A 24,413-nucleotide genomic window follows, 5' to 3' on the forward strand; every position below is an offset into this window, starting at 1 on the left:
TGGCAGCCTTTTTTTTTTTTTTAATTTAAAAAAAAAAAGAAAAAGGGACTTCATGTGTGGACGTCTCCACCGGAGTCTCGGGGGAAATAAACCTTCAGTCTTTAGATGAACAGACGTCCAGGCGGCTCCAACAGGCCGGAGGAGGAGAGGAAGAAAGAAAGAAAAGAAAGAAACGCTCCGGGACAGTGACGCCTGGCGGCCGGCCGTCGTCTCGGTGCGGATTAAAAAACAAAACAACAACAACAACAAGAAAACAGTCCGGGGAAGGATCTCGAATAAGGCATTTCACTCTGATATTGCTTGTTCAAGAAGACTGTCTGGAACAAGATGATTCTCATCCGGGGGGGTGGGGGGCGTGGTGGGGTTGGGGAGGGGGGGTTTGGGGGCGTGGGGGGGTTGGGGGCGTGGTGGGGTTGGGGGGGGGGGTAAGAAAAATGTAAGCAATGACGGCATCGTAAGGCGCTTGGACATTCACAAGGAGCCGAATCTGGATTTCAATGCTGAAGGGGGGGAGGAGGGGGAGGGGGGGAGGGGGGGGAGGGGGGGGAGGAGGGGGAGGGGGGAGGGGGGAGGGGGGAGGGGGGGGGACTCTGTACAAGATCCATGGCGGCCTCGCCGCCGCCGCCTCCTCTGGTCCCGCCGCCGGGGGTCGCCGGGGTCGATACGACGAACCCCACCTGGTGACGGGTCACATGTGCTTCTCCATGGCGAGCTGCTGCTGCTGGGCGATACGCTTCACCTCCACCTCCACCCTAACCTCCACCCTAACCTCCACCTCCACCCTAACCTCCACCTCCACCTCCACCCTGCTGTCCAGGCCGACGTCTCATTGTGCTGAAAGTGCTTCTTTGTAGCTGTTCACACCGTGTGTGTGTGTGTGTGTGTGTGTGTGTGTGTGTGTGTGTGTGTGTGTGTGTGTGTGTGTGTGTGTGTGTGTGTGTGTGTGTGTGTGTGTGTGTGTGTGTGTGTGTGTGTGTGTGTGTGTGTGTGTGTGTGTGTGTGTGTGTGTGTGTGTGTGTGTGTGTGTGTGTGTGATTTCCACATGATAATACTGGATTCAGAGTTCAAACGACAGACGGGTTTTTGTTTTTCAGTCCAGGCGGAGAAACAAACGAGCGGCTCCACTGGGTTCTCCGTTTTTTTTTTTTTTTTATAATTTTTTTTCCGGGGGGGGTGGGGGGGGGGGGGCCCTCCAGAGTGCAATCAGTCCCAAAAAAAAAGAGAGAGAAACCAAAAAAAAAAAAAAGAAACAATCTAGTGGGAAGGTGAGATTAAAAGTCAAGTTGTTTTTCTCTCCGTCTTTAACACTTCGTCCGTTTTGTTCTTTAAAAAGTAGAAAAGTGCAGATGGACTCGCCTCCGTGCCGTCGTGTTGACGGGTGGAGGTGGAGGTGGAGGTGGTGGAGGGCGTGTGGTTCTGTATTAATGCAGCCAGGTGGCGCCCCCCCCCCCCTCCCCTCCCCTCCCCCCACCGAAGGTTCACCTCCCGTCCTCCTCCTCCTTTCTTTTGTTCTCCAAAGTGCCAGACGTCGCCTCACCAGCTTCTCTCAGCTCTTCTTCACAGTATTTATGTTTGTTGTCGCATGCAGGGTCGTTCAACCCCCCATGATGCTTTAAGGCAGGGAGGGAGACGAGGAGGAGGAGGAGGAGGAGGAGGAGGAGGAGGAGGAGCCAGGCACGTACGTTAACCGATGAGTCCATTGGTCTGTCTCTCTTAACCCCGCCCACCCTGAACCGCCGAGGGGGCGGAGCTTCACGCTACTGCAAACCGGACCGCCGTCTCTCAGACCGCCGACACCTGCTCGTCCTCTGTGGAGACAAAAGACAAGCGCAGGTCAGGACCGGGTCACCTGGACGGGACGGGACGCGTCCAGGGGACATCATGCACTGGCGGGACGAGCGGCGCCGAGTCGGCTCTTTCACTCCGCCTGAAATAAGACGCATTCAAGTAACTGAAGGAGACTTTCAGGGCGAAGCGTCCCGCGTCAGAGAAGAGAAAATACTTAAAGTCCCAGTGAAATGAAGGTTCCACCTCCAGAACACTCTGGTGTCTCTTCTAGAACGTTTTCCTGCTAACTGGCTGAAGGTCAAATGTTAAAACACGACAATCTGAGAGAAAATAGCCGATAAACGGCGCTATTTCCTCTGCTGGGCGGAGCTTCTGACAATAACAGAGTGACATCACGAGTTGTGCACACGCCCAAGTTGTGTTTACATGATGGAGGATCAGAGTTTTGACCACGAAGAGGCTGAATTGAACCAGATTTCATCATCATGGTCATTTCAAACCCAGTGATTGATGAAGAAGACACAGAAGGTGGTTCTGCCATCGGTGACCCCGTCTGGAACATGTTTGAGGAAGCAGAAGACGCTTCGTCCTCCATTCGTCCTCGTCTCCTCGCCTCAGCAGCCGCCACTTTTCACCTTTGAGGCTTTGAGGCTCCGGACTTTTGGCAGAACGACCGGCTTCCTGGATCCAACACGTCCAAGAGCTAGAAGACTGTGGAATCACCGGAGACGAGTCCAGGTATTACTTGATCGTCTACTAGCCGCCCGAGCTAGCGGCTAGCCGCTAGCCGTTTTCTCCTGCCTCTGGGTCTCTTCCAGGCTCAATCTTTCATCAAGGCTCATAAAACGCCGACTATAACTTCAAAACACTGTAAAAACTTGGATATTTAAGAGGAAACAAGCCGATATAAACACAACAGATTGAGATCTGCACAACTCGTGATGTCACACATAGGCTCCGCCCACAATGGCCCACGAAGAAGAAGGATTCCCCCGACTTCCTCGGCTGGAGATTAAAAATTCAAATAACTTTGTTATGCGACAACAGTGGAGGGGCAGAGTCGGAGGAACCTTAGAAGTAGAACCACAACTATCGTTTTTTGCAAAGTAGTGTTTTACATTTCACTGGGACTTTAAATAAAGTAGAGTTTTACATTTCACTGGGACTTTAAATAAAGTAGTGTTTTACATTTCACTGGGACTTTGAATAAACCCCAGAGGGAAATTCTTAAAGTTGATGTTGTGACGACGATTCTAAACCCTTCGTTTTCTAACTTTGTTCTGGAAGACGTGTCGGCGTTTGATCTAAACATCCAAGACGCTTCTTTTATTTTGTTTCTAGAAAATGATGAAACAGGAGAGTTTTTGGTTTAAACTGAGGGAAGGAAAAATTAATTCAAGATCTTAAAACCAACGAGGTTATTTATACTGTTAAATTAAAAATAAACCCATTTAATATTTGTAATTCTATTTTATTTTTACGCCACTAAAATCAGACTGAATTGGGGGGAAAAAAAGCTGCATGTGATTGAAAAGCGACGAACTTTTTGACAAACTCCCGTCAATTATTTGCCTTTTTGGAAATGGAGTCCGATCAACAATTAAGGCGTGGAGATATTTAATGTCGCTCTGAAGACGTTGAAGGAAACGTGTCGTCTGAGGCACTTTTTAAAAATGTACGTCTGGCAAAATTAAAAATGACATGAGGCTCCATGACATTTGTTTGGTAGAAAGAAGCAGACTGGATGGGGAGTGACTGCAGGCGGGTCAGAGGTCGGGGGTCAGAGGTCAGAGGTCAGAGGTCGGGGGTGCGTGCCGGTGCAGGAGGATGAAGGATGGAGGTTTGTGTTTTCAGGCATTCTGATCAAGTGTGTGTGTGTGTGTGTGTGTGTTCCCGTTCACATGCAGGTTCACCAGAGTGTGTGTGTGTGTGTGTGTGTGTGGGTGGGGGAGGGGCAACCTGATAAAAGACGTGTTTTTACCTGCCCGCCCCGGACACGCCGCCCTCAGGGCGTCTCGGGTGTGAGCTGAGCCACTGGCTTCCTCAGAGCGACTAGTTTGGAAGACAAGGACTCACCCTCCTCTTCCTCCTCGCCCTCCGGGTCCTCGGCCGGCGAGCGGGTGCGGTGGAGGCCGCCGGCCCGCTGCTGCTGCTGCTGCGCCCCCTGCTGGGCCTGGTGGGAGTCGGGCGACTGGGTGACCATGCGGGAGCGCTGCAGGGCGGTGGTGTAGTCGGGCGGCCGGCGGCCCGTGTGCGTGGCGGTGCCGGCGCCGGCGGCGGAGGTGACGGAGGCGGGGACGGGCGGCGGCGGGTGCTGGCCGTCCGCCAGGTCGGAGAGGGTCAGGGCGGTGTAGCCCGGCGGGGTCGGAGGGGGGTCGCGGTAACGGCCGTCTTTACGAGCTGCAGACAGGAAGAGGGAGAATCAGAGAAACGAAACCGACGGGTGGAGACGGGAGGAGACGGGTGGAGAGGGGAGGAGACGGGAGGAGACGGCAGACAGGTGGAGACGGGAGGAGACGGAAGGAGACAGGAGGAGACGGGTGGAGAGGGGAGGAGGCGGGAGGAGAGGGGAGGAGGCGGGAGGAGAGGGGAGGAGGCGGGAGGAGAGGGGAGGAGATGGGTGGAGAGGGGAGGAGGCGGGAGGAGAGGGGAGGAGACGGGTGGAGAGGGGAGGAGATGGGTGGAGAGGGGAGGAGGCGGGAGGAGAGGGGAGGAGACGGCAGACAGGTGGAGACGGGAGGAGACGGAAGGAGACGGGTGGAGAGGGGTGGAGAGGGGAGGAGACGGGTGGAGACGGGAGGAGGCGGGTGGATATGGAAGGAGACGGGTGGAGACGGGAGGAGACGTTGTTGTTTTATCCACAATAATCAAATAGTTTTTGACTCGTCACTTCAGATTAGTGAGTTTTAATAATTTTATCATCATTTTAACCACAAGAGCAAAACTTGACCTGCTTTTGTTACTTTGCTCGACGTAATTCAACAATTCAGGTTTAGATTAATCAATAAATAAAGTTTGGATACAATTTCTATTCAATTCCTCAACTATAGATTATTATTTTCAGTTTTGTGATTTTGTTTCCTTTCAGATTAAAAGTATTTAAAAGATCATGAAACTCAAACTTTTTTTTTTTTTTTTTTATTATTATTTAATCTGGTTCTCTGGAGGAACAGAATCACTGCAGCCTGTTATTTTCATGTTCGGTTGATTTTTTTTTTTTTTTTCAAATCCAAAACTTGTTTTCTTTATTTCCAGATCTTTTAGTTGAGACGAGTTCTGGTCTTCAAGAGACTCAAATCACCACAGAATCATATTTAAGTCTTCATCCCGAGTTATTTTGACGTCATTAAAGTGACCCGTGACTCCGACTCCCTCAGACACTCACAGACGAGTCCTTTACCGCCGGCGGTGACGGGCGAGGGCGTGGGCCGGCCCGGCTGCTTGGCGTCCTCCGACCCGGTGGAGGTGATGCTGCTGGTCTCGGGGTCGGCGCTGACGTCCTTGCCCCCCCTCCTCTTGATGGTGCCGGTGTCGCCCTCCGAGTCCTCGCCCCAGTACGCCGCCGAGGACGAGGAGGAGCTGGCGGAGGCCCAGCTGCCCCGGGCCTGCGCCGCCCACAGCGCCGCCGGGCCGCCGCCGCCGCCGAGCAGCGCCTCCGGCCCCCCCGGGGGGAGGCTCCCCACGCCGCCCCCGCCCCCGCCCCCGCCGCCCCCGAAGGCCAGCGTCTCCCAGCTGCGGCCCTGCTGCATGGTCTGGATGTTGTCGTGGGAACCGGAGGAGCAGGACGTCCAGGAGCCGCGGCCGCTGTCGGCGGCGTCCAGGGAGACGCGGTCGCCCTGATCCTGGGTCAGCTCCTCCGAGCTGGGCGACGACAGGACGGTGGGGCAGCCGGCGTAGATCCCCCGGCAGTCCTGCATGGACGAGTACGACCTGGGGGGGGGGGGGGGGGGGGGGGCGTCAGCACAACCACGACAATCAAAACACACTTTTTTAAAAAATTAACTGAGAAGTTAATTTAGTTTTCAGTCATTTCTGTTCGTGTAGCTCAACTTTTTAGGTTATATTGAAGCAGGAGGAACATTTAGAACAATAAAAACTATTATTAACGCACTGAATATAGAACTTCTATAGAAATCAGCCTAAAAGTGACGTGAATGGATGAAGACAGTGAATTCTATACAGTGATGAAAACACACTTTTCTCTTGGTAGATAAATCTAATTGATCTTTTCAATTAATTAAGTTAATTTAGTTTTCAGTCATTTCTGTTCGTGTAGCTCAACTTTTTAGTTTTATTGAAGCAGGAGGAACATTTAGAACAATAAAAACTATTATTAACGCACTGAATATAGAATTTCTATTTGCTCTTCTAATTGAATTGGTTAGAAAATTACAATAAAAAACCACTTCTTCCATAGAAATCAGCCTAAAAGGCCAATTGTAATTGACCATTTAAATTAATTAAGCTAATTTAGTTTTCAGTCATTTCTTTTAGTCTATCTCAACTTTTGAGTTTTATTTTAGGTTTTATTGAAGCAGGAGGAACATTTAGAACAATAAAAACTATTATTAACACACTGAATATAGAACTTCTATAGAAATCAGCCTAAAAGTGACGTGAATGGATGAAGACAGGGAATTCTATACAGTGATGAAAACACACTTTTCTCTTGGTAGATAAAAGACGACCTTTCAAATGAATATATTTGCTCTCCTAATCAAATTGGTTAGAAAATTACAATAAAAAACCACTTCTTCCATAGAAATCAGCTCAAAAGGCAAATTTTAATTGATCATTTCAATTAATTAAGTTAATTTAGTTTTCAGTCATTTCTGTTCGTCTATCTCAACTTTGTAGTTTTATTTGAGGTTTTATTGAAGCAGGAGGAACATTTAGAACAATAAAAACTATTATTTTAACGCACTGAATATAGAATTTCTCCTATAATTGGTTCAAAAATGTAAATATAAATTTAAAAATGAAGACAAAATGATTAACGACTATACGACTATAACGACTAGAGTGTGTTTCGGTTGATTTGGAGCGTTGAGAGGAAGCCTCCTTACCCCAGGCTGTACTGGTCGGGGTCGGTGGTGGCTCGCCGTTCCAGCCGCGGCCCCCCCAGGTGAGAGTCCCCGGCCCCGGACAGCCGGAGCCGCCGCTCCTCCTGGGCCATGTCGAAGGACGAGTTGCTGACCAGGCTGGAGCGAGACGAGATCTCGCTGTGGCCCGAGTCCGAGTAGGCGTCGCCCATCCGGTTGTAGCCTGGCGGAGGGGGGGGAGGGCAACTTTTTAAAAAAACGAGGAGGTCAGCAAAAAGCAAGAGGCCGAACCGTCATGATCAATAAAGCTTCAGTTGTTCTTCAACCTCTGGTGTTTCCTCCAGATCGTCAGCTGAGCCGTGGGAAATTATCACATTTCACTTTTTCTTCTAAAAAACATTCGCTCTCACAGCGACAGTGTGTTGCAGAGTAATCCTGTATAAATACTCTTCACCACTAGAGGGCAGCACAGAACTTTGCCGGTGAAATGTAAAGTGACAGACGTCAGTGTGGTTCATCTCCACCTCCTGCTACCATCTTGTATCAAAGTACTGTGTCAGTGACAGTGATGGAGAAGTTTTTGAAAACCAGGATCTCAGCTCTTCATCCATCAGGTCCAGGTTTCACACTGAGGGAGGCACTATTAAAAAAAGTCCTTGCTTTCTGGATTTACTGGATTCCTGTTGATAAAACTTTGATGAGAATGACTTTGATGTCTTTGATGAGAATGACTTTGATGTCTTTGATGAGAATTACTTTATATTGTTAATAGAGGCTACAGAGTTTACCATTTTACCATTTTCAGGTGGAGGTGTGCCTCCAGAGTTTTACAAACAAAAAAGTGTGTCTTGGCTCAAAAAGGTTAAAAAACACTGGTCTACATGAACTGAAAATTCACTTTTCTGTCAGTCGGCGTCAGAATCTTTAACTGACACGTCTGATCCAGCAGGTTAAAACAGGAATCAATAATTCTACAGTCCCGTTTCCAATCAGCCTGCAGTTTTACATGAGAGGCGGATCTGCAGGTTAAATGAACGGCGTGGAAACGTTTTGTCTTCTACTTACAGGCGTCTGCCACTAAAACGTCTACTGCAGTCCAGTTCTGACTGTTCATCACACTCTACCTGCCACGATCCCATCAAAATTCACATTATTGCAGAAACTCGCAGGACTACTACGTCTGCAAATTGCAGATTTATTCGCTTCAGCATCTTGGATTCATGGTGATTCCATCCAGATTGGAAGTTGATATTTCTCTGCAATGTGAAGTTAAAAATAGACTTTGGGGATTGGAATTCATCGTGAGGTTGTACAAATTAAAATGTGTGACGTGGAACAAACAGAAAACACAGTAAACAAGAGACACAGTGTAGTACAGCTGCAGGCCAGCAGGTGGCAGTGGTGTCCCACACAGACTGGAGATCAGCGACAGAAGGAGGGAGGAGGATTATTGGCTTACCCTTCTTGGGCGAGCTCTGGGGGGAGGTGGGGGGGGAGGAGAGCTGGGAGGAGGCGTTGGACACCGTGTCCTCTGGAGGCCGGCGCTGACGCTCGCTGGACTCCTCGGACAGGGACAGGATCTTCTTCAGGGACTGTGGAGAGCTGGTGCCTGTGGACGGCAAGGAGACAGGTGAGCAGGAGGAGGTGCTGCTGCTCCCCCAGGAGGCGCTACTCCTCCAGGTGGCGCCACTCCTCCAGGAGGCGCTACTCCTCCAGCAGGAGCAATATTGTTCCTCCAGGAGGCGCTACTCCTCCAGGATGTGCTACTCCTACAGGAGGTGCAATACTGTTCCTCCACGAGGAACAATACTGTTCCTCCAGGAGGCGCCACTCCTCCAGGAGGAGCAATACTGTTCCTCCAGGAGGCGCTACTCCTCCAGGAGGAACAATACTGTTCCTCCAGGAGGCGCTACTCCTCCAGGAGGAGCAACACTGTTCCTCTAGGAGGCGCAATTGCTCCAGGAGGCGCCACTCCTCCAGCAGGAGCAATACTGTTCCTCTAGGAGGCGCCACTCCTCCAGGAGGCGCAATACTGTTCCTCCAGGGGGCGTTACTCCTCCAGCAGGAGCAATACTGTTCCTCTAGAAGGCGCAATTCCCCCAGGAGGCGCAATACTGTTCCTCCAGGAGGTGCTACTCCTCCAGGAGGAGCAATACTGTTCCTCCAGGAGGTGCTACTCCTCCAGGAGGAGCAATACTGTTCCTCCAGGAGGCGCCACTCCTCCAGGAGGTGCTACTCCTCCAGGAGGAGCAATACTGTTCCTCCAGGAGGCGCAATTGCTCCAGGAGGCGCCACTCCTCCAGCAGGAGCAATACTGTTCCTCTAGGAGGCGCCACTCCTCCAGGAGGCGCAATACTGTTCCTCCAGGGGGCGTTACTCCTCCAGCAGGAGCAATACTGTTCCTCTAGAAGGCGCAATTCCCCCAGGAGGCGCAATACTGTTCCTCCAGGAGGTGCTACTCCTCCAGGAGGAGCAATACTGTTCCCCCAGGAGGCGCCACTCCTCCAGGAGGCGCTACTCCTCCAGGAGGCTGGGACGTTTAACTGCATTGTCTGGCATTTCCATTATTTGCCTACTAGCAGCCGGCCTGCAGGGGGCAGCAGAGCCACAAAAACAAAGAGCTGCTATTGTCTGGATGAGAAAATAAAAGTAAATAAAACATGAGCTGGAGTCCCGTACCGAGTCCTGCCGGCAGGGAGGAAACACATGATTTCAGGGTTGTTGTTGTTGTTTTTTGAAGCTCTTACCAAAAGGCGGCAGGTCCTTGACGGGCACCTTCTTGCGTGACGGGTAGAGCGCCACGGCGGGGACCTGCAGCGCCTGGTTCCCTTTGGCCAGCTGACCGCGCTGCTGGCTGGCGGCTCGGGACACGACGGGCGACGTGTCCGGCCGCCTGCCGCCGGCGTTCTTGGGCACTGGAGCAGAGGAGGACGAGGACGAGGAGGTCAGGACACCGGCAGAACCAAAAACAAGAGGCGGCGGCGGCGGCGGCGGAGCGCCACTCACACGTGCTGATGGAGGGCTCGCACTGCAGCGACAGCGTCTGCAGGCTCTCCTCGTTGGTCTCCAGGCTGAGGTTGGACAGGTACTGCTTGACCTTGCGGGCCATCTGCGCGTCCTCGTAGAGCTTCTTGGCGTTCAGGAAGGAGCTGCGCCGAACTCGCTTCTTGTGCCCGCCGGACTGCGTGACGTCCAGCACCGCGGCGTTGGCGCTACCCTGACTCAACGACCTGCGGCGTGGAGGGGAGACGGCGGAGAGGCGGAGTTAACGTGGCGCCTGGCAGAGCGAGTGGAGTATCAGAGTATCAGAGTATCAGAGTATAGAGTATAGAGTATAGAGTATAGAGTATAGAGTATAGAGTATAGAGTGTCATCTACACGGGGTGAGCAATGGGAGTTCCACATGCAGAAAGCAGCTTCAGATGTTTCTCTCAACATTCCTCACATTCCTGAGAGGCGGGGGCCGGAGCCACACAACAGGACAGTACGGGGGGGGGGGGGGGACTCATAGTTTACATTGCTGTGGCCTGACGCAGAGCTGTAGTAGTAGTAGTAGTAGTAGTAGTAGTAGAAGCTTTCCTCAACCTGCTCAGTCGGCTTCAGAATCCCGTCACAATTAAAAGATTAAGCCTTGTGAATATTATGAATTCAAATATTGGTCGTATGTTCTGTACCTAAACTAAAACCCATTTTGATTCTTTGGCTTTTACCTCAGCGTGAAACTCTGCTCTGGTATTAGTGCCTTCGTTTTATTGTTTCATCTTTTTATGTTTTGTTTATTGTTTTACCATCCGATTGTTTTTATTGCTTTAACTTTTTTATTGTTTTTAATGTTGCCTCTTATATTTTTATTTCAATGCACAGCACTTTGTCTCAGCTACGGCTGCTTAAAGCGCTTTATAAATAAAGTTGAGTTGAGTAAAGTGTTTAAAACGGCTGCATCAACACACTTTAGCCCAGGAGCTTCATCTTGAGGGGTTAAAATAACTATTACAGTCTTTGTTGTGGCCCAGAGTGTGACGATCTCAACACAAAGTCCATTTTTAATGAAGCTTTCTGGTGTAGAATCCAGAGGAATGTCCAGGAAACTCTCGTCGCTGTTGCATTCTGGGTGTTTTGACAATTTGCCCTCCTCATTTTATTCTCCTGCATGAAACCGGAGGACACATGAAATATGAACGTTTAACGAGTGAATCGCTTAAAAGGTTTTGTTTGTCTGGAAAATGTTAACAGCTCCGTGGATCTGCTGAGATTTAAAATCTTGTAAAAGCTGATTTTGAAACAATGCATTTTAAATATCTTTATGTTAGATCAGTGTTTTTCAACCTTTTTGAGCCAAGACACACTTTTTTCTTTACAAAACTCTGGAGTCACACCTGAAAATGTTAAAATGTTCAACTCTGTAGCCTCTATTAACAATATAAAGTCTTTCTCATCAAAGACATCAAAGTCATTCTCATCAAAGACATCAAAGTCATTCTCATCAAAGTGTTATCAACAGGAATCCAGTAAATCCAGAAAGCAAGGACTTTTTTTAATAGTGCCTCCCTCAGTGTGAAACCTGGACCTGATGGATGAAGAGCTGAGATCCTGGTTTTCAAAAACTTCTCCATCACTGTCACTGACACAGTACTTTGATACAAGATGGTAGCAGGAGGTGGAGATGAACCACACTGACGTCTGTCACTTTACATTTCACCGGCAAAGTTCTGTGCTGCCCTCTAGTGGTGAAGAGTATTTATACAGGATTACTCGAGCAGATGTTTTTTTTTAGAAAAAACTGTGAAATGTGATAATTTCCCACGGCTCAGTGGTTGAAAAACACTGACTTCGATGGTAAAAGCAGTTTCTCTCGACTCTAAAAGGCTTATTTTATAAATATGCGTTATCCAGCAAGACGCCTCACTCAACCACAAGAATGTAAACATGATAACGGGAACCGTTCAGGCTGTTTGGAGGTTAAATTAGAGGAAACTAGAGGTCGGACTGTGGCAGCATGCAGCTCGTTGTCATACAAAGGTCACAAAAGGTCACACTCGCTAGACGAAGGCTGGATTCTGCCAATCGGTGGGTTTCCAGTGACGCTCGTCACGTTTACAGGGAATCATCAGACCTCTTACAGCCAGGTGACCTTTGCTGGGTTCAGTATTAGGGGGGGGGGGGTTAGTAGGGAGGATTCAACACAAACCAGTTAATGGGAACAAGAAGAGATGCAGTGCAAACAGGCATCGAGAGGGAAGATGGTGCAGTGGGGGAGGGGGGGGGTCACCAGACTTACCCTAAACTTCTCCATTTCTTCTTCCTAGAGGACGGGTGCCATGAACAGAGAAGCACGGGGAGGCAAAGGGTGGATGAGTAGAGACAGAAAGAGAGAAAGAGAGGAGACAAAGCTTAGGACAGGAAAGACCACCGACAACCAAAGAGAAGCTACCGGACCACCAGCAGGAGGAATCAACGGGATCAAAGAGAAGCTACCGGAACACCAGCAGGAGGAATCAACGGGATCAAAGAGAAGCTACCGGACCACCAGCAGGAGGAATCAATGGCGGGACTCATCAGACAGACTGACAGAACCACAATGTGAACGGAGAGACGGTCGCTGGAGGAAAACGGCCGAATCCACAGAGAAGCGTGATGCAGAACTCTGACTGGATCTAGTGGGGGAGGTGGGGGGTCAAAGGTCAACCTCACCTGGTGCGGAACATGAGGGCGGGGTCCATGTTGACCGACGCCATGCGACCAACATGGCGGATTTCTTTGGCGATCATCCTCAGCTTCTCAAAGTTCACCAGGCCGTCGACTTTGGAGTCGTTTCCTGAAGCGGCGACGGAAAAACAATCAGCACAAAAAGCCGCCGTGTTGCTCAGCAGGCAAACACAAACACTGTCCTGACCAAAAGAATGCAATTATGTGACGACATTGCTTTAAATCACATTAAAAAAATTTTTTATTTACCGTTAAGGTAAATGTAGAATGAAGAAAATGCAAATGAAATCGTTGAAACATTAAATCAAGGTTAAAACTCTTTCTAGAAGTGTAAACTTCTGCAGACTTGAGCTGTTTTTAGTTTAAAATCATTACAAACTAAATTAAACTGAGCTCCTTCAAAGTCAAAGTCAAAGTCAAAGTCAGCTTTATTGTCCAGTGTGCTAATATGCACGACACACAGCACAGATGAAACGTCAGTCCTCTCGGACCCACAGTGCAAAAAGGCACGTAACAATAATATTAAAAATAACAATTTAAAAATATATACAACATATAATCATATAAACAGTAAAGTGACAAAGTGTGGGTATAAAATAGAATAAATAGACAGTAACAGTGAACGGATGAATTGTAATGTCCATTTGGGTAGAGTGAGGTAGAGTGAGGTAGAGTGAGGTAGAGTGAGGTAGAGTGAGGTAGAGTGAGGTAGTGAGGTAGAGTGAGGTAGAGTGAGGTAGAGTGAAGTAGAGTGAGGTAAAGTGAGGTAGAGTGAGGTAGAGTGAGGTAGAGTGAGGTAGAGTGAGGTAGAGTGAGGTAAAGTGAGGTAGAGTGAGGTAGAGTGAGATAGAGTGAGGTAGAGTGAGATAGAGTGAGGTAGAGTGAGGTAGAGTGAGGTAGAGTGAGGTAGAGTGAGATAGAGTGAGGTAGAGTGAGGTAGAGTGAGGTAGAGCGGTAAAGCAAACGTATGTCTGAGACCCAAAAAGGAACGAATCAACCTCAAGCTGTTCAAACGAACTGATCTAAAGCAACGGATCCCGGCCGTCTGATTGGACGAGACGAACCTTCGTGCAGGAAGGTGAGGTCCTTCTTGATGACGGGGAACAGGGGGATGATGGGAGGCTGCAGGTTCTGGTTGTTCAGGACGTTCCGGTACTTGGCCATGTTCCTGGAGGGGTCGAAGAGGTCCTGCAGGTCCCCGAACAGCTTCTCATACTTACTGGGCAACTTCTCCCACGTCCCCCGGAGCCGGGACACCGGCGCCAGGTTCAGGCCGCTGAGGGGAGAGGCTCAGTTACACACCGGGGGGGGGGGGAGGAAACCGGGGGGGGGGGGGGGGGGGGGGGGGGGGGTTCCCGCCCTCTCACCTGATGATGGCGAACATGGAGTTGAAGTTCTTGCACTCGCGGCAGTGCAGCGCGATCTTGATGAAGTGCTTGACCGTCTTCATGCGCTTCAGCTGGTTGGGCTCGCGCGTCACCTCGGCCGCCACCCAGAAGGTCTCGTGGTTGATGGCCTCCTCGAAGCGCTTCAGGCTGGCCGAGCCGCTGCGCGAGCGCAGCTTGAACAGGTCGTCGATGTACTCGGTGGGCTCGATGGCGCAGAACAGCTCGAAGGCCCGCATGGACAGCTGCGTGGCCACCTCCACCGTGCTGAGCTGCAGCAGCGAGATCTGGCCCTCGCGCAGCAGGTCCTGGGCGTCCTCGTCCGAGCACAGCGTCTCCGTCTCCATGTTGCTTTTCAGGTAATACCTGGAGGTGGAGGCGGGTGGGGTGAGGGAGGGAGGGGGGGGGGGGGGGGGTCAGTGTAACTGTGGCGACACAACCATCTGCTGACGTTTCACGTCTTTGAGGCAGAGTAGCGGCGCTTTTCCACCAGTTCCTGTTCGCCTCCACACAACTCATCACCCCGACATGCATTGGATATCAGCCCTAATAATAAGTTAAATAGTAGATATTTTCATATATTTATTATATATATACATATATATATATATATATAGCTTTGTTGTAAAGCACTTTGGTACCACTGGGTTATTGTAAAGGGCTATACAAATATAATTTGATTGATTGATTGAATAATATTCCAAAGCCCATCGTTACAATGGTGCTTCACTGTCCGGTGTTTCGGTTTAACTGGTGCCCCTGTTAACTGGTGACTTCTACCACCAGCCGCTAGCAGCAGCTGATGTTAAAATAAGACAAGCTAACGTGGTTAAACGACTTTCTCCAGGACAGCTACGGGTTTTTAACATCTGCTGTGAAAACCTGGAGGAACCTGGAACCTGGAGGAACCTGGAACCTGGAGGAACACCTGGTAGAAAAGCACCACAGGGGGTCCGGTCACCTGCCGCTCAGCTGGATGCGGTCGGCCAGCTTGGAGAGCTGGTCGGGGAGGCGGCGCTGCTTGATGACGCCCTCGGGGGTGACGGACACCTCGCACAGCGAGTACGCCTCGGCCGCCGCCGTCAGGGCGAACTCCCGGATGGCCTGGACCACCACCTCCTTCGCCGTCGTGTCCTTCCCGATCATGATGTACCGCGACTGCTGGTCCGCCTTGAACACCCGCAACACCTGGTCCGACATGTCTGAGACGGAGAGATGGAGAGATGGAGAGAGGAAGAGAGGAAGAGAGGAAGAGAGGAAGGGTTCATTCAACTGGCTTCCAGAGAGACATGAGTCACAAAAAATCAGTTTTTCTTTGAGGCCATGAAAAATCAATGTGGATACGAATTAAAATATCAAAATAAAAGCACCAAGTTGGATTGTTATTACAGTGACTGTCAAAATAATAGTACCAAGTCCCAGGGGAATATATGAAAGCAGGAGGAGGTGACAGGAGGAGGTGAAGAGGAGGTGACAGCAGGAGGAGGTGACAGAAGGAGGAGGTGACAGCAGGAGGAGATGAAAGCAGGAGGAGGTGCCAGCAGGAGGAGTTGACAGCAGGAGGAGGTGAAGAGGAGGAGGTAACAGCAGGAGGAGAAGAGGAGGAGGTGACAGGAGGAGGAGGTGCCAGGAGGAGGTGAAGAGGCGGTGACAGGAGGAGGTGACAGGAGGAGAAGGTGCCAGGAGGAGGTGAAGAGGAGGAGGTGCCAGGAGGAGGTGAAGAGGAGATGGCAGGAGGAGGAGGTGACAGGAGGAGGTGAAGAGGAGGTGAAGAGGAGGAGGAGGTGCCACCCACCAGGCTGGTTGTTGAAGTCCAGGATGCGGTGGTGTGACTGCAGCAGGTCGGGGTTAGAGGACGACAGGTTGCCGCTGACCGGCAGCGCCGGCGGGATCTGCTTGGACTGTTTCATCCCCACGATGCTGTCGTCCTGCGATTGGCCCACGCACACGTCGCTATGGAAACAGGAGGCAGAGGAGGTGAGGGAGCAGTTCTGACCGCCACAGGCAGGGGGCGGCGTTCGCTTTGGCATCAGTGCAAAGCAGAGCTGAAGCATCAGGGTACAGAGACGCTGATTTACTGAGCAGCAGGAAGATCAACCTGCCACCATCATCATTACTGCAACAAACTGCTGTGATCTTTTTGAAAATCATGCAACTTTTTGAAAATCATGCAACTTTTTGAAAATCGTGCAATTTTTGGAAAATCGTGCAATTTTGGGAAAATCGTGCCATTTTTGGAAAATTGTGCCATGTGATTCAAATCTTTTATTCTATTTATTCTGTACGTTTTTCGAATCGCTTAAACTCTTCCAATCTTCACCCGTTCGCAATCATTCAAATATCAAATCATGCAACTTTTTGGACACTTTCCGGCTAAGTTCTAGCTTTTTGAAATCTCGTCAACTTTTTGAAATATTTCAACTTTTGTGCAACTTTTTTCCAATGTTAATGGATGGAGAAATGTGTTACCTCGCTATAACTTCTTCAAATCTTTACCGATTTCAACCATTCAACTTTTAAACTGTTCAACTTTTTCAACTGTTGCAACTTTTTGAAACTTGTGCAACTTTTTTTTTTTTTTTTACTTTTTTCTACTTTTTCAACTGTTTGACACTTTTTAACTTTTTCAACTATTCCAACTTTTTGAAACGTTTTAACTTTTCAACTTATTCCACTTTTTTTTTTTAACTTTTCCAACTTTTTTCCAGTTTTTCAACTGTTTGACACTTTAACTTTTTCAACTATTTCAACTTTTTGAAACTTGTGAAACTTTTTTTAAATCGTGCAATTTTTTTAAAATCGTGTAACTTTTTTAAAATCGTGCAATTTTTTAAAAAATTGTGCAATTTTTGGAAAATGGCACAATTTTCAATAAATTGTGCAACCTTTGTTAAACTTTCTTTGATCAACTTACTTGTAGGGTTTGGGCGGCAGGATGCTGGTGAGCGTCTTGTCGAAGATCTTCTTCAGCTTGTTGCGCCCGCCCACCGAGTTGGCCTTGGCCTTCTTGCTGACCTTCTCCAGGCCCATCACCTGCTCCACGTCCACCGCCAGGTCGGGGATGGAGTAGCGGCTGGCCTTCTTGATGTCGCCGATCTTCGGCAGGTGCGGCGCCCCGTTCTTGCGGTCGTGCTCCTCCTCGCCGTCCAGGTCGTGGTCGTGTTCCGGCCTCGTCAGCAGCTCCTTGAACACTGGGGGATGGGGGGAATGTCGGGTTTTTTATATTGATATGTAAAAGGAAAATCAGCAAAAGTATCGGCATTTTATATAAAGTTAGAGATTTGTTTGATTGTAGCCTGTTGAATCTGATTTCTTCCTCAATTATTCTCCCTTATTTCAGTTACTGTGCTGAAGTCTGGGGTAATACTTCTACCAGTACCACTAATACTTCTACCAGTACCACTAATACTTCTACCAGGACCACTAATACTTCTACCTGGACCACTAATACTTCTACCAGGACCACTAATACTTCTACCTGGACCACTAATACTTCTACCAGGACCACTAATACTTCCACCAGGACCACTAATACTTCTACCAGTACCACTAATACTTCTACCAGGACCACTAATACTTCTACCAGTACCACTAATACTTCTACCTGGACCACTAATACTTCTACCTGGACCACTAATACTTCTACCAGGACCACTAATACTTCTACCAGGACCACTAATACTTCTACCTGAACCACTAATACTTCTACCAGTACCACTAATACTTCTACCAGGACCACTAATACTTCTACCTGGACCACTAATACTTCTACCTGGACCACTAATACTTCTACCAGGACCACTAATACTTCTACCAGTACCACTAATACTTCTACCTGGACCACTAATACTTCTACCAGGACCACTAATACTTCTACCAGGACCACTAATACTTCTACCTGGACCACTAATACTTCTACCAGGACCACTAATACTTCTACCTGGACCACTAATACTTCTACCAGGACCACTAATACTTCTACCAGGACCACTAATACTTCTACCAGGACCACTAATACTTCTACCAGCACCACTAATACTTCTACCAGCACCACTAATACTTCTACCTGGACCACTAATACTTCTACCAGGACCACTAATACTTCTACCTGGACCACTAATACTTCTACCAGGACCACTAATACTTCTACCAGGACCATTAATACTTCTACCAGGACCACTAATACTTCTACCAGTACCACTAATACTTCTACCAGGACCACTAATACTTCTACCAGTACCACTAATACTTCTACCTGGACCACTAATACTTCTACCAGGACCACTAATACTTCTACCAGGACCACTAATACTTCTACCTGGACCACTAATACTTCTACCAGGACCACTAATACTTCTACCTGGACCACTAATACTTCTACCAGGACCACTAATACTTCTACCAGGACCACTAATACTTCTACCAGGACCACTAATACTTCTACCAGCACCACTAATACTTCTACCAGCACCACTAATACTTCTACCTGGACCACTAATACTTCTACCAGTACCACTAATACTTCTACCAGGACCACTAATACTTCTACCAGGACCACCAATACTTCTACCAGGACCACTAATACTTCTACCTGGACCACTAATACTTCTACCAGTACCACTAATACTTCTACCAGTACCACTAATACTTCTACCAGGACCACTAATACTTCTACCAGTACCACTAATACTTCTACCAGGACCACTAATACTTCTACCAGGACCACTAATACTTCTAAAACGTGCAAAAAAGAGCAATTAGAATCATCAGTAAGAAAGGTTATAGAGACACACCAATCCTTTACTTATTGAAAATAAACTTCTTAAAGTTAAGGACCTTGTCGACTTAAAAATGTTGATAATTATGTGGAAAGCAAAACAAACAAAAAAATCGCCAAACGATGTTCAAAGTAATTTTGTTGCACAAACCGTTTGCCCCAGGAGAAAATCTAATTTTCAGAATAATATTTGCACGTCGTTGAAACAGAAACGTCCGTCTGTTTATGGAGTAAAACTGTGGAACTCTTTAAGTGTGGAATTTAAATGTTGCTCAAATGTTTACAAATTTAATAAAATGTACAAAGAGAAAATTCTGAGAGACGATGAAAAGAATTGGAAAAAAAATAAAATAATTGACTGTAACTGTTGAACTGTGAGACAAAAGGAGGTTGTTGTTGTTATGTATTGTGACCTGGTGAGGAGTTGATGGGGAATCACATTGATTTTGTTGTAAAGTTGCTAATAGGAACAGAAAACACAAGATTAATCTTCTCTCTGTTCCTTTTTGTTCATGTATGGATGACAAATTATATATATATATATTGTGAAATGGCATGAAATAACATGAACAAATAAATCAATAAAGTTTTCCTTCTCGTAACCGGGAGGACGTGATGGTCTGTACCTAGAAGGTTGGTCTTCACAGTAATGGACAGGTGGGTGTTGTTCTTCAGGATCTCGTTGGCCTTGTTGAGCTGGACATTCTCAAAGTTCTGCCCGTTGACCTCCAGGATCTGCCAACAAGAGGAATCCGTCAGTAACTCTGGTCCGTCGCTCAGGTCCTCTCGTGAAAAGCTCGTTTTCTCGGCAGAGCGAAAAATAACGACGTGAACAGAGAGCCGAGTCTTCCCACCGAGACATCGACCGTGTCCAAACAGATGAAGGATCCAACTGCTGCTGGTTAGCGAGCGCTTCTCCCGTCTGCGGTCCAGATTCTACTACTACTACTACTACTACTACTACTACTACTACTGCTACTACTACCTCACAACGCTGAGAACAAACCTCCACATCGTGTGGATTAAGAATTAACACGAGCTGAAGGTCAGAAATCACCTCCTCTGGAGTTTTTACACAACCACTGCAGGATATCGACATTTAATCTGCTGGCAGATCGCGCAATTTTTTTAAAATCGTGCAATTTTTTTAAAATCGTGCAATTTTTTTGAAACTTCTTCAAACTTCTTCAAATCCATTCAACTTCTAAACTGTTCAACTTTTTCAACTGTTGCAACTGTTTGAAACTTGTGCAACTTTTTGAAACTTTTTCAACTTTTTGAAACGTTTTCAACTTTTTGAAACGTTTTTAACTTTTCAACTTTTTCCACTTTTTTTTTTAACTTTTCCAACTTTTTTCTACTTTTTCAACTGTTTGACACTTTTTTTTACTTTTTCAACTATTTCAACTTTTTGAAACTTGTGAAACTTTTTGAAAATCGTGCCAATTTTTTGAAAATCGTGTAACTTTTTAAAAATTGTGCAAGCTGAAGGTCAGAAATCACCTGGTCTGGAGTGTTTGCACTACGACTGCAGGATATCTACATTTAATCTGCTGGCAGAGAGGCTGCGTCCCTCTGGGAAAACACACACACACACACTACTTCCTGTACTTCACTGTACTTTACTCCTCCACTGTTCAAACTGTCTCTTTGTAACGTCTGAATTTAAAATCAGATTACATTCAAATACTGAGGCTTCCTGTTTCACCAGTTTCAAATTAGAGCAGTCGTTAAAGACGGTTCTAACACATCAACATTTTTCTCGGTCATGATGTTGACATGAAATTCTCACCAGATGTCGTTAACGACAAAGGAATTTGACAGAAATGATGTCATCAAGCATCCAGGTGTGGACGCTCCGGCTTCTCACCAAACATCTGGCCAACATTTCACGCCAATGCCTCCTTTGAGAAGGTGGGACGTGTTCCGACACTTTCCTCCCCAGCAGGGACGGAAACAGTCCCACACGATCAGAAAAGCTCCTACCTGGTCTCCCCGCTTGAGGCCCACTTCCGCTGCCTTGCTCCCCGGCTCCACGGCGTCGATGAAGATGCGGAAACCTTTCTCCTGCCCGCCGAGGAGGCTGAAGGCCAGCGGGGAGTCCCTGGACGGCTTGGTCAGCGTCACCAGCCGCGGCTTCGCTTTGGCAGCACAGGCGATGTTTAACAGTCTGAGGTGGCCGCACATCTTCTGCAGGGGGAGGGAGAAGGTTGGACTTTAATGGCGGCGGTGGGGGGTGGGGGGCATGTGTGAAATTCAAGCTTTGCTTGTGGGTGAGGTGGCATTGAGTCACTTCCTGCCTGTTCCTTAACTGACATTAAGTTTTCCAGATCAGGTCCAGAAGCAGCTTATCATATATATATATATATATATATATATATATATATATATATATATATATATATATATACACACACACACACACACACACACACACACACACACACACACACACACACATATACATGCATATATATACATGTACACACATATATATATATATATATATTTATGTATATATATGTACAACACACAAACATTTCTTCTTCGAGTGACTCAATGCACCATCATGTGGTGAAAACATGTACTGCATGACTAAACTGGCGGAGACAAGTTGGAAAACTACAAGTTGGAAAACTACAAGTTGGAAAACTACAAGTTGAAGTTGAAAAAAAAGTTGAAAAAAGGAAATTAAAAGTTTGCACCTTTGAACTTACTTCTTTCTCCAGATTGTTCTCGAACTCCTCCAGGAAGTGAGTCATGGCCGAGTCGCCCTCAAAGTCGTTGAAGTGATTGTTTACCCACAGCAAGACTACCCGTGTCACCTGGCGGAGACACAGACGGCCCGTTAGCGCCCGGCGGGCAAATACAGGCAGACGACGGGTTCTGCGGGCCTCTGCTCCGATGTGGAACCAACAGGGAGTCGTCACGTGTTCAACAGGTTCAGAACCGTCACTGCGTTCAGCCGGTTGGACACGCGGGACACCGGGCGTCCCTCGGACGGGGTCACCAACCTTGTCCCTGAGACTGGGGTCGTGGAACCACTCCAGCAGCTTCTTGCCCACGACCATGGGGCTGGAGAGGAAGGTCCTGTAGGTCAGCAGGAAGTCCTCGATGTAGGTGGGGTCCACCACCGAGTGCTCCTCCACCAGGTGCATGGTGAGGCGCTCCGGCGTGCCCTGGGGGCCCAACATGGCGGGGTTAGACTTCGCTCTGCAGGCGGGGGAGGGTAGGTGGGGGAGGTGCACCGACTCACCTTGATGACGATGTGTCCTTTCCTGGTGCCGGTCCGGTCCAGCTCCCGGTGCTCCTTCACCATCACGATCTCGCCCTCCTCCTCCACCTTCTGCATGTTCTTCTCCACCTGGTTGAGGATGCAGCAGTACTCCTGCTGGGCGATGCAGACGAACTGGAGAGGACAGAGAGAGAGAGAGGGAGGGAGACCCGGGGTGAGCGCAGCGTCGCCACGGAGACGTGGACCGGCTCGTGGACGGGCCTTCGTCCCACCTGGCAGTCGTCCACCTTGGTCTTCATCACGCCCTTCATGTACTCCTTCTCCATGGTGGGCGACACGCCGAAGCTGTTCCCCATGCACAGGATCTCCGTCCGGCCGTCGGGGTAGGTCACCTCCACCGAGCCGTTCAGGATCACCGACCACGAGTCCAGCTGGAGACACGGCGCCGGGGTCAGAGGTCAGAGGTCAGAGGGCGCAGACACACCAGGCTCTGAGTATCAGGTGATGGCAGAATGAAGATTCCCCAACAGCTGCTGGACGTTAATGAATCAAAGTTTTCTCCTCCGCTTGTGGAGGAAACAGAAGAGCTGCAGGAGAACAGATGGTTCGTGATTTTTCCTCTGAGCAAAACAATCTGAGAAAAGATGCTCAGAAAATCATCCATCCTTTAAAGGAAAGATGACAATTGAGGAATCTGCTGGATGAACCTAAACTTTTCCGTGAGCCGACGTTTAGGCCTTTAGGGTGGATTACTGCAAAGGAAGTGGCCTAAATGTCTTCTTTTTTTTTTTTTTTTTATAAAACTTCGTCTCATGAGGAGTTAGAACCAGTGAGGTCGGCTTTGTGTGTCGGGAGACGTGACGGAGGCTTCGGCCTTTCAGCTTTAATAGAGCAGAAGAAGAAAAACATCAAAGGGAAGGAAAAGATTCATTGTTGCGAAGAGGGGAAGAGACGGGCGCTGATGTAGAGGCGAGGGGCCGGCGTGGGCCGGGCTCACGTGTGCGTGAACACACACACACACACACACACACACACACACACACACACACACACACACACACACACACACACACACACACACACACACACACACACACACACACACACACACACACACACACACACACACACACACACACACACACACACACACACACACACACACACACACACCTCCTCCCCGTCGTTCAGGACGATGGTGCCGGCGCGCTCCACCACAGCGAACACCATGACAGCGCAGAGCTCCCGTCTCACCGACATGGTCATGTTGGCGAACGCCGGCAGCTGATGCATGAACTCTAGTAATTGTTCTGTGACAGAGAGAGAGAGAGAGAGGGGGGGGAGAGAGAGAGAGAGAGAGAGAGAGGAGTGTCATCATCACGGCGACAGAGGAATCATTACGGAGTCACAATAAAGCCGACTCATCAATTCCATCGATCCGGACGTGACGTCCTGCCGAGGAGAACTGCTGAGTGCGAACGACCTCCGTGGCCGAGGTGAAGGAGACATCGGGGGAAAAAACCGTGTCTGGACGCTTGAGATCGTCTCGCTCACGGCGAGAGCGGCGGTGCTCGACGTGTGGCGGCAGAGAGGAGTCGAACCCTCAACCAGGACGGAGACGCGCTGCACCACCGAGGACAAAGGCCTCTTTAGCATTGTGAGAGGAGTGAAGGCATTAACATGGAGACCAGGACGTTCTGCAGCCTCCTGCATGAATGCTTAAAGCAGGACCCCCCCTCCCCTCCCCTCCCTCCTCCACCCTCCTCCACCCGCAGCCCCCTGTCTGGTGTACTGGCTGACCTGGGCTTGGCATGGCAGCTGCATCGTGTGTGTGAAGCTGCAGAAACACTGAAAGTTTAATGTGCTGGGAGAGGTGAGGCGGGAGGATGTGACCTAGAAAAGCCTGCCGGCAGGGGGGCGAGGCAGGGGGGGGGGGGGGGGGCGAGGGAGGAGGGGGAGGGGGGGGCGTCTTACTCTCTCTCCATGCAGAGCATCACCCTCCCAGAGCCCACATCTGCAGCTGAGCTACGACCGAACGCTTATCGCTGCAGTGGCGCCGATAGCGGCTTTTAAGCGACGGAGAATTCTGGGGGGGGGGGACGAAGCGGCGGCGACGGCGGCTTCACGTGTAAAATCTACCGCCACCGACGGAAATCCGACACGAGGGCGTGGCTGCGGGGGCAAGAAGAAGAAGAAGAAGTGGAGGTGCTGTTAGCTAGCTAGCTAGCTAGCGTGACTCGTGGAACCTCACCGATGTCGTCGTCGGTCCGGTCCATGGGGTCCTTCTCCAGGCAGTCCCGCACGATGTCCCGGCTCATCAGGGGGTCGGACGCCCGCTCGATGTCCTCCTCGTCGTCGTCCTCCTCCGAGTCCACGGCGGTCTCCGGCAGGCCGCTCAGGTCCATGTCGCCCGGCTCGTTCTCCGTGGCCTGGGGGGGTGAAACGGGACACGGGGAGACCGTGAGGCGTGTGGCGGCGAC

At 49.2% G+C, this 24,413-nt stretch overlaps 1 protein-coding gene across 4 annotated transcripts in view; it reads right to left on the reverse strand.

Moving 5' to 3' along the window:
- Nucleotides 1-1,190: 1,190 nt before the first annotated feature.
- Nucleotides 1,191-24,413, reverse strand: part of LOC308148303 (rap guanine nucleotide exchange factor 2-like) — an 84,931-nt gene continuing 61,708 nt past the window's right edge. The window contains exons 6-27 of one of the 4 annotated variants that reach the window (XM_080521750.1): nt 24,185-24,362; nt 23,107-23,243; nt 22,206-22,364; nt 21,955-22,107; nt 21,713-21,877; nt 21,416-21,523; nt 20,685-20,888; nt 19,325-19,433; nt 16,836-17,112; nt 15,717-15,874; nt 14,883-15,123; nt 13,904-14,287; nt 13,601-13,812; nt 12,522-12,645; nt 12,109-12,132; nt 9,837-10,060; nt 9,578-9,745; nt 8,290-8,439; nt 6,855-7,053; nt 5,174-5,718; nt 3,865-4,188; nt 1,191-1,808 (exon numbers count right to left, since the gene is read on the reverse strand). In XM_080521750.1, coding sequence (XP_080377876.1) covers nt 1,783-1,808; nt 3,865-4,188; nt 5,174-5,718; nt 6,855-7,053; nt 8,290-8,439; nt 9,578-9,745; nt 9,837-10,060; nt 12,109-12,132; nt 12,522-12,645; nt 13,601-13,812; nt 13,904-14,287; nt 14,883-15,123; nt 15,717-15,874; nt 16,836-17,112; nt 19,325-19,433; nt 20,685-20,888; nt 21,416-21,523; nt 21,713-21,877; nt 21,955-22,107; nt 22,206-22,364; nt 23,107-23,243; nt 24,185-24,362 — 4,269 coding nt within the window. In that variant the 3' untranslated portion in view covers nt 1,191-1,782. Of the gene's footprint in view, nt 1,809-3,864; nt 4,189-5,173; nt 5,719-6,854; nt 7,054-8,289; nt 8,440-9,577; nt 9,746-9,836; nt 10,061-12,108; nt 12,133-12,521; nt 12,646-13,600; nt 13,813-13,903; nt 14,288-14,882; nt 15,124-15,716; nt 15,875-16,835; nt 17,113-19,324; nt 19,434-20,684; nt 20,889-21,403; nt 21,524-21,712; nt 21,878-21,954; nt 22,108-22,205; nt 22,365-23,106; nt 23,244-24,184; nt 24,363-24,413 lie in introns of all 4 variants that reach the window. The other 3 variants (XM_080521751.1, XM_080521749.1, XM_080521752.1) reach the window with 3 other exon arrangements.

Source organism: Blennius ocellaris, assembly GCF_963422515.1.
Source record: "Blennius ocellaris genome assembly, contig: SCAFFOLD_143, whole genome shotgun sequence".
NCBI classification, from domain to species: Eukaryota; Metazoa; Chordata; class Actinopteri; order Blenniiformes; family Blenniidae; genus Blennius; species Blennius ocellaris.